This window comes from Cavia porcellus, unplaced genomic scaffold (assembly GCF_034190915.1).
Source record: "Cavia porcellus strain 051 isolate PalLab524CR breed Dunkin Hartley unplaced genomic scaffold, mCavPor4.1 scaffold_5, whole genome shotgun sequence".
In the NCBI taxonomy this organism is placed as follows: domain Eukaryota; kingdom Metazoa; phylum Chordata; class Mammalia; order Rodentia; family Caviidae; genus Cavia; species Cavia porcellus.
The window spans coordinates 19,327,164-19,339,996 of record NW_026947488.1 but is presented as its reverse complement, the minus strand read 5'-3'; the positions used below and the strand labels follow the sequence as shown (position 1 = coordinate 19,339,996).

The 12,833-nt window shown below is 46.5% G+C and overlaps 2 protein-coding genes across 16 annotated transcripts in view; one reads left to right on the top strand and one right to left on the bottom strand.

The window, feature by feature from the left end:
• Window positions 1–12,833, bottom strand: part of Ptprt (protein tyrosine phosphatase receptor type T) — a 1,059,888-nt gene that overhangs the window by 238,587 nt on the left and 808,468 nt on the right. The gene's annotated exons all lie outside the window — the stretch shown is intronic.
• LOC134475994 (syncytin-1-like) lies at window positions 4,388–12,797 on the top strand. Of its 2 annotated transcripts, none has more exons than XR_010047371.1 (2): window positions 4,388–4,889; window positions 5,694–5,934. XR_010047371.1 is itself a non-coding variant. In XM_063248320.1 (2 exons), exon 2 carries the CDS (start codon window positions 10,283–10,285, stop codon window positions 12,080–12,082), a length of 1,800 nt encoding a protein of 599 aa, XP_063104390.1. In that variant the 5' UTR covers window positions 4,763–4,889; window positions 10,171–10,282; the 3' UTR covers window positions 12,083–12,797. The 2 variants fall into 2 exon arrangements, 1 of the variants encoding a protein (XP_063104390.1); XM_063248320.1 differs by lacking the exon at window positions 5,694–5,934 and adding an exon at window positions 10,171–12,797 and having other exon boundaries at window positions 4,763–4,889.

The window sequence follows — 12,833 nt, the reverse complement described above, 5'->3', positions numbered from 1 at the left end:
CTAAACATAAAATTACCATTCATCCAGCCATTACACTCTTAGTTACTCAAGATAAATGAAAATATTCATTAACACAAAGGAGTCTAAAACTATTCATGATATCATTACTTATAAAAACCAAAATAGGGAGACAATCTACACATTCAAATACTAGTGAATAGAAAGCAATACTTTCTACATTGCATCCGTACAATGGGATAGTATTTTAGCAATAAAAGCCAAAGTACTGCTAAGTAAGACATTGTAGGCTCGAAGACTGTGTATTGTATGATCCCATTTATGTGAAATGTCAAAAAAAGGGACATTTAGACAGAAATCAGATTTGTGATTGTCTCGGCATGGCAGTAGGGATAGGAAGCAAGTGTATACAGGCATAAAAGGTTTTACAGTAGAAATGTTCTAAAATGGCATTGGGATAATCGTTGAATAACTGAAAATTTACTGAAAAAATTGTACATTTAGAATGGGTGAATTTTATGGTGTACAAATTACACCTCAATAAAGCTGTAGGGAAAATGAGAGAAATGGACTAAATGATCTTGAATGTTCTTTTCTGCTTCAAAAGTCTATGTTTTAGCTTCCATCTATGTGCAAATTTTAATACAAAAATGCTATGACAAACCGTCAGTGTTATTGCACAAGATGGGCTAAGAAACAAGTGTGAGTTTTGTAATCCCCAGCAGAACCTAGCTTTGTAATTTCATTCCCCACGTTAAAGGTCACTCCAAACTTTAGAGCTGAAATTTACAATGATATGTCTTAGTTAGCCAACCTTTATATCAAGGGCGTGGGAATTGTGGTTTTTATTCACTATTTGCCTAGTCAACATAGCTCATGGAGGACACTAAGAAATGGGGGAGGTATATGAATCTGTGTGAGCATCTTTGCTTGGTCTCTGACTAGCTACTTGGGCGATTGCCCCATTTGTCTGTGTTTTACATACTTATTAATTCATTCACCAAATGTTTACTGAGTGGCTATCACATAGCAGGTACAAATTTAAATGTAACCTAGCTGGGACTTAGAACCAAGTACTAGAAGCTTAGAACTAAGATGCAGTTGATGGATTTTAACTAATCACACAATCCAATGATGTGTGACTAGAAAGAAGCACTTTGCCACGGATTCTGAGGAGAGGAGAGCCTGCAGTGCAGTGTGAGGACGAAGTGAGATAACGTGTCTGGAAAGTGCTTTCTAGAAAGCACTTCACACAAGCTGACAGGAGCCATTCGCAATTGTCTCATGCATTACTGCAGGGTCAGTGAATAAACAACAGAGTTGTCTCATGTTGTGCTTGGCTGTTTTTCATGTGATTGAATTACCCTTACTACATTTAATGAAAGTGGATTTTCTATAGAAATTTAGAGGAAGAAAAATAAGTTGTATAAAGGACCAATGATGATTCAACTGAAGAATTCCAGTAAATTTTCCTTATTTGATAAGAGCTGCAGATAGTCTTCTCCAATATATTATTTAGAAATACAACACGCTTTTATTGAGTGTGAACTATAGCTAAAGTATAGTCTGTCTACATTTAAATCAAAATTCAGACAGCCTGCCTTCATCCTCATGTCTTTTTTTTCTCTTTTTGCCTTAAGCAAGGCCCTTCTCTCATTCATAGCACTGCGTCTACTCCGTGAACGATATTTGTGGCCCCCAGTTGGATACACCCAGCATCTTTTCTCTTCTCATCATCTGCAAAGCTACAACTATCTGACTTCATTTTTTTATTCTTTTTTTAATTGAGAAAAAGAACAAAAACAATCATGCAGAATTCCAAAACAATATGAGATTAACAATGGTTAATACACTGCATATTGCTATCTTCAAAGTAGTTGCTCATATTATAAGATAAAGGCATGAAAAAATGAAAGCAGAAATTGTTCGTTCTGATGAGCTAACAGATTAGTAATATAATTAACTACCATATATATTTTTCCCTGTTTTTCTTTTCTCCTTTCCCTCATCTCAGTTGTTCATTTAAAAATTTTTTTTTTATTTTGAAGATAGAAAATACAACAAAACAAGACAGAACAAAATCCATTGTGACAATGCAGTGAAATTGGTACCGAATGTCAGAGTAGGATACCAGGATAACAGTATTAGGTACCATAGTATATCTTGTTATCTTCACAATAGCTGTCCATTCAATCAGGTACAACAAAATCAAGCCAAAAACAGAACATTATAAAACCTATCAAAAGAGGATATTGAATAGAGCAAAACAATCAGAACAAAGCAAAATAGTGAAAACAGTATTTGCCTTCAAAGAGAAGACTGGAGGAAATTCCCATGTTTGCTGTATTGCATATGGTCATCTTTCCAAGACATGCTCAGACCTCTGACCCTAGTCAGCATAGTCAACACAACACAAGCGTGTAGCTGCTTTATGGGCCTTAATGGCTATCAACTCCAGTTGTCCTCAGCACCATTCAGTTGCTAAAAGGGGTGTGGGACATGGGACATTTGATTCTCTGCTTGCGCGCTATAGGCTCACAAGAGACGCTGACTTTTCTCTGCCCAGCACGCCTGCTGCTCATTCGCACAGCCACTTACCAGGAAGGAGGGCTCAGTTATTCTTTCTTTTGAGCAGTTTGTTCCCCTTTCAATTTCACAATATCTCCTGTACATATTTGATCCTATTTATTCTTTTAGTTTTTTTATACTAGGACAACAGTATGGTTTTTACACATGCATAAACATCACTTTTTTGTATCCATCGTGCAGTGCATAGGCATTTGGGTTGTTTCCAATATTTAGCTATTACAAATTTGTTTCTATACATGTGGTCATACATATATTGCTGTGGTATGTTTTCAGTTCTTCTGGGAAAATACTCATAAAGGAAATAGCTGGATTGAATGGAACCTTTAATACTAGTTTTTTGCAGAGTCTCCATACTGATTTTCACAGTGGTTGCACCAGTCTACACTCCCACCAACAGAGAAGCTTTCCTTTTTTCCCCAACAGACCCACTAACATTTGTTAGTGGTCGATTTCTTGAGGACAGTCATTCTTTCTGGAGTAAGATGGAATCTCAGTGTTGTTTTAACTTGCATTGGCTGAACATTTGTTCATATATTTATTTTTTATTTGCATTTCTTCATTTGAGAAACACTTATTCATCTCAGATGCCCATTTTTCAATTTGGGTCTTTGAATTGGGGGTGCCCAATTTTTTCAATGCTTTATATGTTCTACATAGAAGTCTTTTGTCTGCGGAATGGTTGGCTAAATTTTTTCCCCACTCTATGGGCTTTCCTTTTACTCTGTTGATTACACTGGTGTCTCCTGTCCCTTGGGATCCCTAGGTACATTCCCAGCTCAGACCTTTGCATTCGCTATGCTCTGTGCCTGGAATCCTATTGCTTAGGATATATCCAACTCTCAGAAGACTTGCTTCTTCCCTTGCAGTCAGGAAACTCTTACCTATCCACTATGTTTTAAATGATACCCCAAGCCCACAGTGTTTCCTATTTCAATCTCCTATTTAATTTATCCCCATATCATCTAGAATAACTAAGAGGTTAATTCTCTTTAAGAAAGCATTATAACTGTATTATTTCTACCCTTTTTTCTGTTTTGCTTTTTTTCTTTTTAAATAAAAAAGGAAGTACTATAAGCACCACAAATGTTAGCTTTCCTGTAGAAAATGCAACTGGATAAATGCAGGATAGAGTACCTTGATTTGGTGACCTTTTCTAAAGCAGTCCTGAACCACAAAACAAAGAGGAGATTTTAGTTCTGGTCTCTGTCTGGCACACTGAGAAAGTCACTTTATTTGCAACTAAAATGAGGTAATTCAAACCAATGCAATAAGACATAAACAGAAGAGATACACATCTTACTAAGGAAAGCAATTCATCATCATTTCTAGATAATAGGACTTGTGACCTAATATATTGAAGAGAATCAACTGAAAGGCATTCCAAAATTAATAAAAGATTCTAGTAAAGTGGCTTGATATAAGATAGAGATAAATAAACTATACACTATGAGAAACAAGATAGAAAACGTAATGAAAAATCCTTTTAGAAGAGTTCTGTAAAAATAGCTAAGGATAACACAAATAACAATTGTACAAGACTGACATTAAGGTTGCAAAACCCCTTCACTGAATAATGTAAAAGAACATCTTGAACCCCTGGCCCAAGGCTTGACAGAGTGGGTGTTAAATAATTGTGCTCAACCATAGATAAGTAAACGTACAGAAATGCTGAAGACTTCAGCAAAAGTATAACACATTGTAAAGAATGTCAATTCTTATAAAATTGATACATCATTTTCTTTGGAAAAAATCAAGTTTTATAAAATATGGACCAGTTCAGCGACAGTTGGAAGCTTTAAGGACATGGGTGATATTATTTGACAATTGCAATAGTGTTGGGAGCCGCGGCCTACACCGGTCGCCTTACTTGGCGGACGTAGGGCCTGTGGGTGGGAGCGGAGCCTGAGCTAGATTGCCCCTCCCATCGAGTGAGTCAAGTTGGCGCCTGCTTCCTGCCCCCTGATTGTGCTGGCGACTTAAACAACCCGCTCTGTAAGATAGTCTGCCTAGCAACAGCTGATGTTAGCCAGTCAGCCCGCATCGCGCGCTTTGAACTGATTGGCTACTGTTGCCCTATAAAAGTGAATGCCTTTCCCGCCACGAGAGGAAGCACAAAGAGGGATAGAGAAAGTCCACCGGCGAGAAAGGGCTGGTGGCAGAGAGGAGGCCTCGCGGGGCCCACGTGGAGACAAATAAAGGCAAGGTTGCGCACTATCAGAATCTGTCGCGTGTTCTTCCTGCAGGCCGGGAGCGACATCGACATTTGGTGACCCGCACGGGGACTGATCAACCCCGAGACACGGCGGTGGTGTGCAACGCTCCAGCGTGGTGCTGCCGGACAGGTGAGTGGGGATAAGCCTGGGCTCTGGGTGGCGCGCACCTACAGGGCTTTTAGACTCCCCTCAGGCTCACGCATAGGTGACGGGTTCTTTAAGTCACACGCGGTGAGTTACAGCCCTTAGAGGTTAGAGATGGGTAATTTACCGAGCGCGGAGGCGCGGCCCTTGGTAAAGGCCCTTAGAAAGCTTTTAAAAGCTAGAGACCTCAGGGTAGGTCAAAAAACACTGGAACTATTCATAGCAGAGGTAGATAGGGTAGCTCCCTGGTTTTTACCCACGGGGCATTTAAACCTGCCGTCATGGGAGAAGTTAGGCGGGGACCTCGCCTCGGCGGAATTGGAAGGGGATATTTCGCCGGCTATTCGCCCCCTGTGGGAAATGATACATGCGTGCCTTGAAGGGGAGGGGAAGGGGTTCCCGTCAGCAGTTAGAGACGCGGAAATCATAGACGCACGCAAGGCTTTTGAGCAGGCAAAGTCGGAATGCTCTCGGGAGGGATCTGTCCAGGGGGAAAAAATCCAGGGAAAGATAGAGGACACCCAAGCTCTAGAGTCCTCCGACTTAGATAGCGAGGAGGAACCAGAAGGTGGGGCAGGAAGCCGAGAGGCCAAAAACCCCTATGCCGAGTTGCGCCGTGAATTGGAATTGTGTGCGTGCGCCGCCCGGGAAAAGCAGAGAGAGGAGAAAGGGCCCCTGAGCGCTCTCTGGCGGGGAGGAGACAGAGAGCCATCCGCTCCGCCCTGGAGCTCTTTTCCAGAAGCGGCTCCCCGCCGAGAGGCCGCTACAGGGAACCCTCCCTTCTCTCAGCCGGCACAGGAAGTGACGCCCCGTTCCACTCTGTCGCGACCGCCGTCTTATGACGCTGCGCCGCGGGGCGGACGATATTTTCATGGGCGGTTATGGAGGGGTGAACGATGGCCCGGAGGGGATCCACCGATGCAAGGAATGGATTACGGTCTTTATGGAGTATATCCTGTGCAAATGGCCCCAGGCCAAGGGCGCAATGTTTGGGAACCGTTTGAAATAAAACAGATTAGAGAATTAAAAAGCGCTGTCACGACCTTCGGGCCCACAGCTCCTTATACTATAGCTATGCTAGAGAATCTTGCCTCTCAGCCTCTTACACCAGGTGAATGGATGCAGCTGGCCAAGGCATGCCTTCCTTCGGGTAGTTATCTTGATTGGCGAGCCTGGTATGCCGAGTTTGCCATCGAGCAAGCAGAAAAGAATGTTAGCAGGGGGCATGCAAGGTGGAACGAAGATATGCTCCAGGGCTCAGGCAAATATAGGGATGACCAAACTCAGTTCCCCAATGAGGTGTATGACCAAATCTCTAATATTGGGCTCCGCGCATGGAAACAGGTGAACGGTGCGGGGGCGGCCTCATTATGCCTTTCTAAGATAGTGCAGGGTGCCACAGAGCCATTTGTTGATTTCGTGGCTAGGATGCAAGATGCGGGCGATAAAGTTTTTTCAGACCAAGAGGTGGCAAAGCCCCTGATCAAACAACTCATTTTTGAACAATGCACAACAGAGTGCAAAGCGGCTCTTGCCCCGCATAAAAACAAGGATCTCAATGCTTGGATTAGGATTTGTAGGGAGATTGGAGGGCAGATGACTGCAGCAAAGCTTGCGGCGGCCTTTGTAGCCGCGACAGCACAAGCTAAGGATGCTTCTGGACCTAAGCGAGATCGTAAGCCCAAAGGATGTTTTGGCTGCGGGGAACCAGGGCATATTAGGAGAGACTGTCCGCACAGTGTTAATACACGGGAAGGGCCAACAGGCGTGTGCGAACGATGCAGGAAGGGAACACACAAAGCGAAAGATTGCAGATCAGTTTTTGATGCCCAGAGAAACCGCATTAGTGGCAGGGGGATTCAGGAGCCAAAAAACGGCCAGAGGGGGCCCTCCTTACGGACGGGCCCCCGCCCCCTAGACAGGACAACACAAGGTGGCAGCCCTCCACAAGGGCTACCCCTGGGTCAGCAGGCGTGGACCTCTGTGTCGCCTCCAGACTCCTATTAACGCCCGATATGGGCGTTCAGGTGGTCGGGACCACCTTCAAAGGACCGCTACCTGAAAAGTCAGTTGGTTTAGTGATTGGACGGTCCTCCACAGCCCTCCGGGGCCTTACCGTGCTCCCTGGGGTTATAGACTCAGACTACACAGGAAACATTAAGATTATGGTCCAATCTCATGTAGGGACCATGGTGATTAATGAGGGGGATAAGATAGCACAACTTTTATTGCTCCCCAGTCTCCATGAGAGATTCCAGTCTAGACAACGGGTTAGAGGGGATCAGGGTTTTGGCTCCTCTGGAGAAATTTTTGAAGGACTTCATATGACTCTTGATAAAAGACCCATGCTCTCGCTCAGGGTTAATGGTAGAAATATAACAGGACTCCTGGATACAGGGGCAGACCGCTCCATTGTCTCCAAGAGGGACTGGCCTTCTAGCTGGCCCACCAATACAGCTGACAACACACTCCAAGGGTTGGGGATGGTGGCTGCCCCCCAGGTTAGTGCCGTGACCCTGCCTTGGTGTGATGAGGAGGGTCACCAAGGACATTTTCAACCTTTTGTTCTACAGCTGCCGGTATCTTTGTGGGGAAGAGACATCCTCACTCAGATGGATGTCACTCTTACATCCACCTGCTCTCCCCAAGCCAAGGGTATACTTAAGAATCAGGGATATGTCCCCGGCAAGGGCCTGGGCTCTGCCCTGCAGGGCCGGACATCTCCCGTACCTGTAGAAAAAAGGGAAGGTAGACACGGGCTGGGTTTTTCCTAGGGGCCGCTGAGGAAGTTCTCCTGCCTACTCCAATTAAGATCACTTGGAAGTCCCTGAATCCGGTTTGGGTACCTCAGTGGCCCCTACCCAAGGAGAAGCTTTTAGCGTTAACCGAGATAGTCAAAACCCAGCTTCAGGCAGGGCACATAAAGCCATCAACCTCCCCTTGGAATACCCCTGTTTTTGTTATTAGAAAGAAATCAGGTAAGTGGAGGCTGCTCCATGATCTAAGGGCGGTCAACGCGCAGATGCAGCCCCTGGGGGCGGTCCAGAGGGGGCTGCCAGCTCTCTCAGCCATCCCTCAGTCCTGGCCAGTTTATGTTATAGATCTTAGAGACTGTTTCTTCTCAATCCCCCTGCATCCAGAGGACACCCATAGGTTCGCCTTTACCTTACCCACCATTAACCAAGAAAGCCCTGATCTCAGATACGAGTGGATAACGCTGCCCCAAGGTATGGCCAACAGTCCCACTATGTGTCAGATTTACCTTGATTCCCTACTGGCCCCCCTACGCAAAGCCTTCCCCAGAGTTAGGTGCATTCATTACATGGATGATCTGCTGATCAGTGCGAAGGACATAAAAAGGTTAGAGGATATGCTAGGCCAACTGGTCAAGGCCCTGAGAAAGGCTAATTTACATATTGCCCCTGACAAGATTCAAGGAGGAGACATAGTGACTTACTTGGGTACCAAAGTCTCCCCTACATCGATTTCTCCACAGAAGGTAACCATCAGAACAGATAATCTTACAACCCTAAATGACATGCAAAAGTTACTGGGAGATATAAATTGGATCAGACCTTACTTGCACATCCCTAATTCGGACTTAAAGCCCCTGTTTGATCTCCTGAGAGGGGATCCGGATATTGCCTCCCCTAGAGAGTTCACCCCAGAGGCCAGAGTTGCTCTAAAGAAGATAGAAGAGGCCCTAAGCAAAGCTACATTACAGAGAATTGACCCAGAACAGCCTTTTGAGGTCTGCTTGTTGCAGACCAGTTCCCAGCCCACGGCAGTGATTTGGCAGAAAGGACCACTTCTGTGGGTGCACCCTAAGGTTTCACCTGCCAAGATTATTGAACATTACCCGGAAGCAGTTGCTTCTCTGGCTCTGGAGGCACATAGTAGAGCCATCCAGCATTTTGGCTCCACGCCTCACGCTATTCGGGTGCCTTATACCGCTTCTCAAATAAAAATTCTGACTGCTTGCATAGATACTTGGGCCATCCTGAGATGTGTATTTCTTGGGGAGATAGACAATCAGTTCCCTAAGGACCCTATACTACAGTTTATTACTCAACATCTGGTGATATTTCAAAAAATCACCGCCCCTGCACCCCTTACTCCTGCAACAACAGTCTATACTGATGGGTCAAAAACCGGGATAGGAGCCTATGTGGTCTCAGGCATGCCTCCAGTTAACATACAGTTTGAACCAGATCAACCACAGGTGGTGGAGTTACAAATTGTACAAACCGTCCTTGAGAAATTCCCAGGGGCCCTTAATATTGTTTCTGATTCAAAATATGTTGTCAATGCCATGCAGGTCCTTGAGACTGCAGGCCCAATTAAACCAACCTCCAAAGTAACTAACTTGTTTTTGTCTATCCAGACATTGCTCATAAATAGACACAACAAAATATACATCACTCACATAAGAGCACATACACACCTACCAGGGCCCATGGTACAGGGCAATGCGGCTGCTGACGCGGCCACTCGCCCGTTATGGATTTTCAATATGTTATCTCCAATAGAGCAAGCCCGTCAGTTCCATGACAAATTCCATGTCAATGCCAGGACGCTAGCCAACCAGTACCGCATCTCCAGGGCTGACGCGCGGGACATCGTGCGACTGTGCGGCTCATGCGCCACACACACGCCTGCCATATCAATGGGGGTTAACCCCAGAGGGTTGATCCCTGGCGATATTTGGCAAATGGATGTCACACACATGACAGAATTTGGATCTCTTAAGTATGTCCATGTCTCCACGGACACCTGTTCTCATATTATATTCGCAACTGCAGAGACAGGTGAAAAGGTATCTAATGTGATCAATCACTGCTTAGCGGCTTGGGCCACGTGGGGCAATCCCAAAATATTAAAGACAGACAACGGACCAGCCTATACAGGAAAAGCCTTCAATGAGTTCTGTAAGACTATGGAAGTACACTTAAAACATGGTATCCCATATAATCCTCAAGGCCAAGGAATTATTGAAAGAGCTCATAAAAGCCTCAAAGAAATCTTATGTAAACAAAAAGGGGGAGTAGGCCAGGGCCTGCCCCCAAAGGCATGGCTATCCATGGCACTATTCACATACAATTTTTTAAACCTGAACAATAACAACCACCCCCCGGCTATGGAGCATTGTAATCCATCTCCTAGCAATAAGGGATGGGTAAAATGGAAAGATGTCCTGACGGGACAATGGATGGGCCCGGATCCGGTAGTCAGCTGGAACCGAGGTGCGGTTTGTGTTTTCCCGCAGGAACCGGGACGAGAACCATTGTGGGTCCCAGAAAGACTGACGCGTGCGACAAGCCCTTCGACTGAAGACTAATCCTGTCCTGCTGGAGACCAGCAGCAGGCCTGACAGCCAGATGAACCCGAAAAAGGCTGCTTTTTTCGTTGGGGGCGTTGTCCTAGCACTCCTCAGGATAAGTATGGTACATGCGGGGCTGGGGGGCCCCGCTTCTGGAATAGATCTTCGCACGAGCCTTCTTGGCAGTCCGTGCGATTGCGGAGGTGGCACGGTAAGCAGTATACCACCTAGCGCCAAAAAAGGACCAGGGACCGATTGTGGGGATAAAACAGCATTCTCAGTTGTGTACCCCTCCACTGCAGGAGGATTTAGTCAACCATCCTATCAGTGCATACTTAAGCCTAAGGTGAGTCCCTCAGGGCCTGGTGATCTCGCCACATGTCCCTGCACTAAGTTTGAGGAATCCATGCATGTTACATGCTATGCAGAGACAAAACAATGCAAACTTAAGAGTACAACCTATTGGATGGCAACGCTAACTACAACTAAAAGCCCTGTTGCCCCTAACCATATTCCCGCTGCTGTAGGCAGTTCTCCATTCATGCAGTCGGGTTGTAATGGAGAGGTTGGAGAAACGGTCTGTTGGTCTATGACCGCTCCCGTTCACATCTCTGACGGTGGAGGGGTCCAAGACCAGTACCGGCAGGAACAGGTCATCGAGCGATGGGAACAATTAAATCCGTTCCCTGAAGTCAATTACCATCCACTCCTACGCCCAAAATCCCGAGGCATTAACCTTGACCCCGCTACTGAATCCATATTAGAGGCTACCCACAAAGCACTCAATCTTACTGACCCAGGGCTGGCCTCCGATTGTTGGCTGTGTATGATGATGGGAGAATCATGGCCGCTGGCCATGCCGTTTAGAGACTATGAAAGTGAACCTTACAATTATAGCACACCCTATAATTGCTCACATGGGCCTCCATTTCGGGTCCAGTTTATGGGACAGTTTAATGCATCCTGTTTCCAAAAGTACCCACAAAATAATAGTTATGATATTGTTGTTGGAGCGCTGGCAGTCGCCTCGTGTGAGTCCATAACCAATGTAAGTAGTAGCTCGCCGCTATGTGCCCCCTTTGGCAAAGTATTTGCTTGCGGCAATGGTCATGCTTATACCTACCTGCCCAGTAATTGGACCGGCCTATGTGGCCTAGCTTACTTGTTGCCTGACATTGGTATTGTCCCTGGGGACCAACCCATGCCCATCCCAGCTGTGGACACCTTTATAAAAAGACATAAGAGAGATGTACTGATTTTACCTCTCTTGGCTGGTCTGGGGATAACTGGAGCCCTGGCCGCCGGGACTGCGGGCCTAGGAGTTTCATTAACCAAATATACTCAGTTATCCAAGCAATTGATAGAAGACATGTCTATAGTTGAGAGAACCCTTCAGGAGATACAAGATCAAATTGATTCCCTTGCAGAGGTTGTTCTGCAGAATAGAAGGGGCCTAGATCTACTCACTGTAGAGAGGGGAGGTATCTGTATTGCCTTACAGGAAAGATGCTGCTTTTATGCCAACAAGTCTGGAATCGTTCGAGACCGATTAAAGAAACTGCAAGAAGACCTAGAAAAGAGAAGAAAAGAACTACAAGACAACCCCTTTTGGGGAGCCTGGAATGGCTTGCTCCCCTATATTTTACCATTGTTAGGTCCCCTGTGCTCCTTGCTTCTGCTCTTACTTATAGGACCATGCTTGCTCCGATGGGTCACATCATTTATTAATGGGCGCCTTGCGGTGGCCCGGCGTCAAGTACGCCTGGTTGCCCATGCGGCCCTGGCAGCAGCCCGTGATGGGCACAATGACCCCCAGGCTTACGCATGGCTCGCTCGACTGGCCTACGACCGGGTCTAGATGTGGCGGGTCTTCCGCACTCCTTCCCTATTGACACTACACAGCAGGGTAGGTGAGTCAATGACGGGTAAGAGCGTGCCTCCCCAGCACGACTCGACCTAAGCCAGGCCCTACCCCATACTGCACGAAAGCCGCTGGATTACTAGAATCTGCCCAGATCTAGATGTCTCTCCGAGGGGATCGCACGGAGGGGCATGAGTGCATGCCTATGTGCATCCAGGTTCCGTCCAGTTCACTCCTGGCCCTGGAAAAAGGACGAGGGTCTCAAGGCCTTGGTGGACCCGGGGACGGCCGACCAGGGTCCAAGCCAAGGGCCTACGGTGGGCCTCAACACAGGGCATAAGCCTCTGCACTCGATCCAGGGCGGGCTGCGATGCATACATTCATTCAAAGTAAATAAAATAGGGGGAGATGTTGGGAGCCGCGGCCTACACCGGTCGCCTTACTTGGCGGACGTAGGGCCTGTGGGTGGGAGCGGAGCCTGAGCTAGATTGCCCCTCCCATCGAGTGAGTCAAGTTGGCGCCTGCTTCCTGCCCCCTGATTGTGCTGGCGACTTAAACAACCCGCTCTGTAAGATAGTCTGCCTAGCAACAGCTGATGTTAGCCAGTCAGCCCGCATCGCGCGCTTTGAACTGATTGGCTACTGTTGCCCTATAAAAGTGAATGCCTTTCCCGCCACGAGAGGAAGCACAAAGAGGGATAGAGAAAGTCCACCAGCGAGAAAGGGCTGGTGGCAGAGAGGAGGCCTCG

Bases quoted from the DNA above. Each gene is read 5' to 3' on its own strand.
- LOC134475994 (XM_063248320.1), top strand. From the start codon at position 10,283: ATGAACCCGAAAAAGGCTGCTTTTTTCGTTGGGGGCGTTGTCCTAGCA.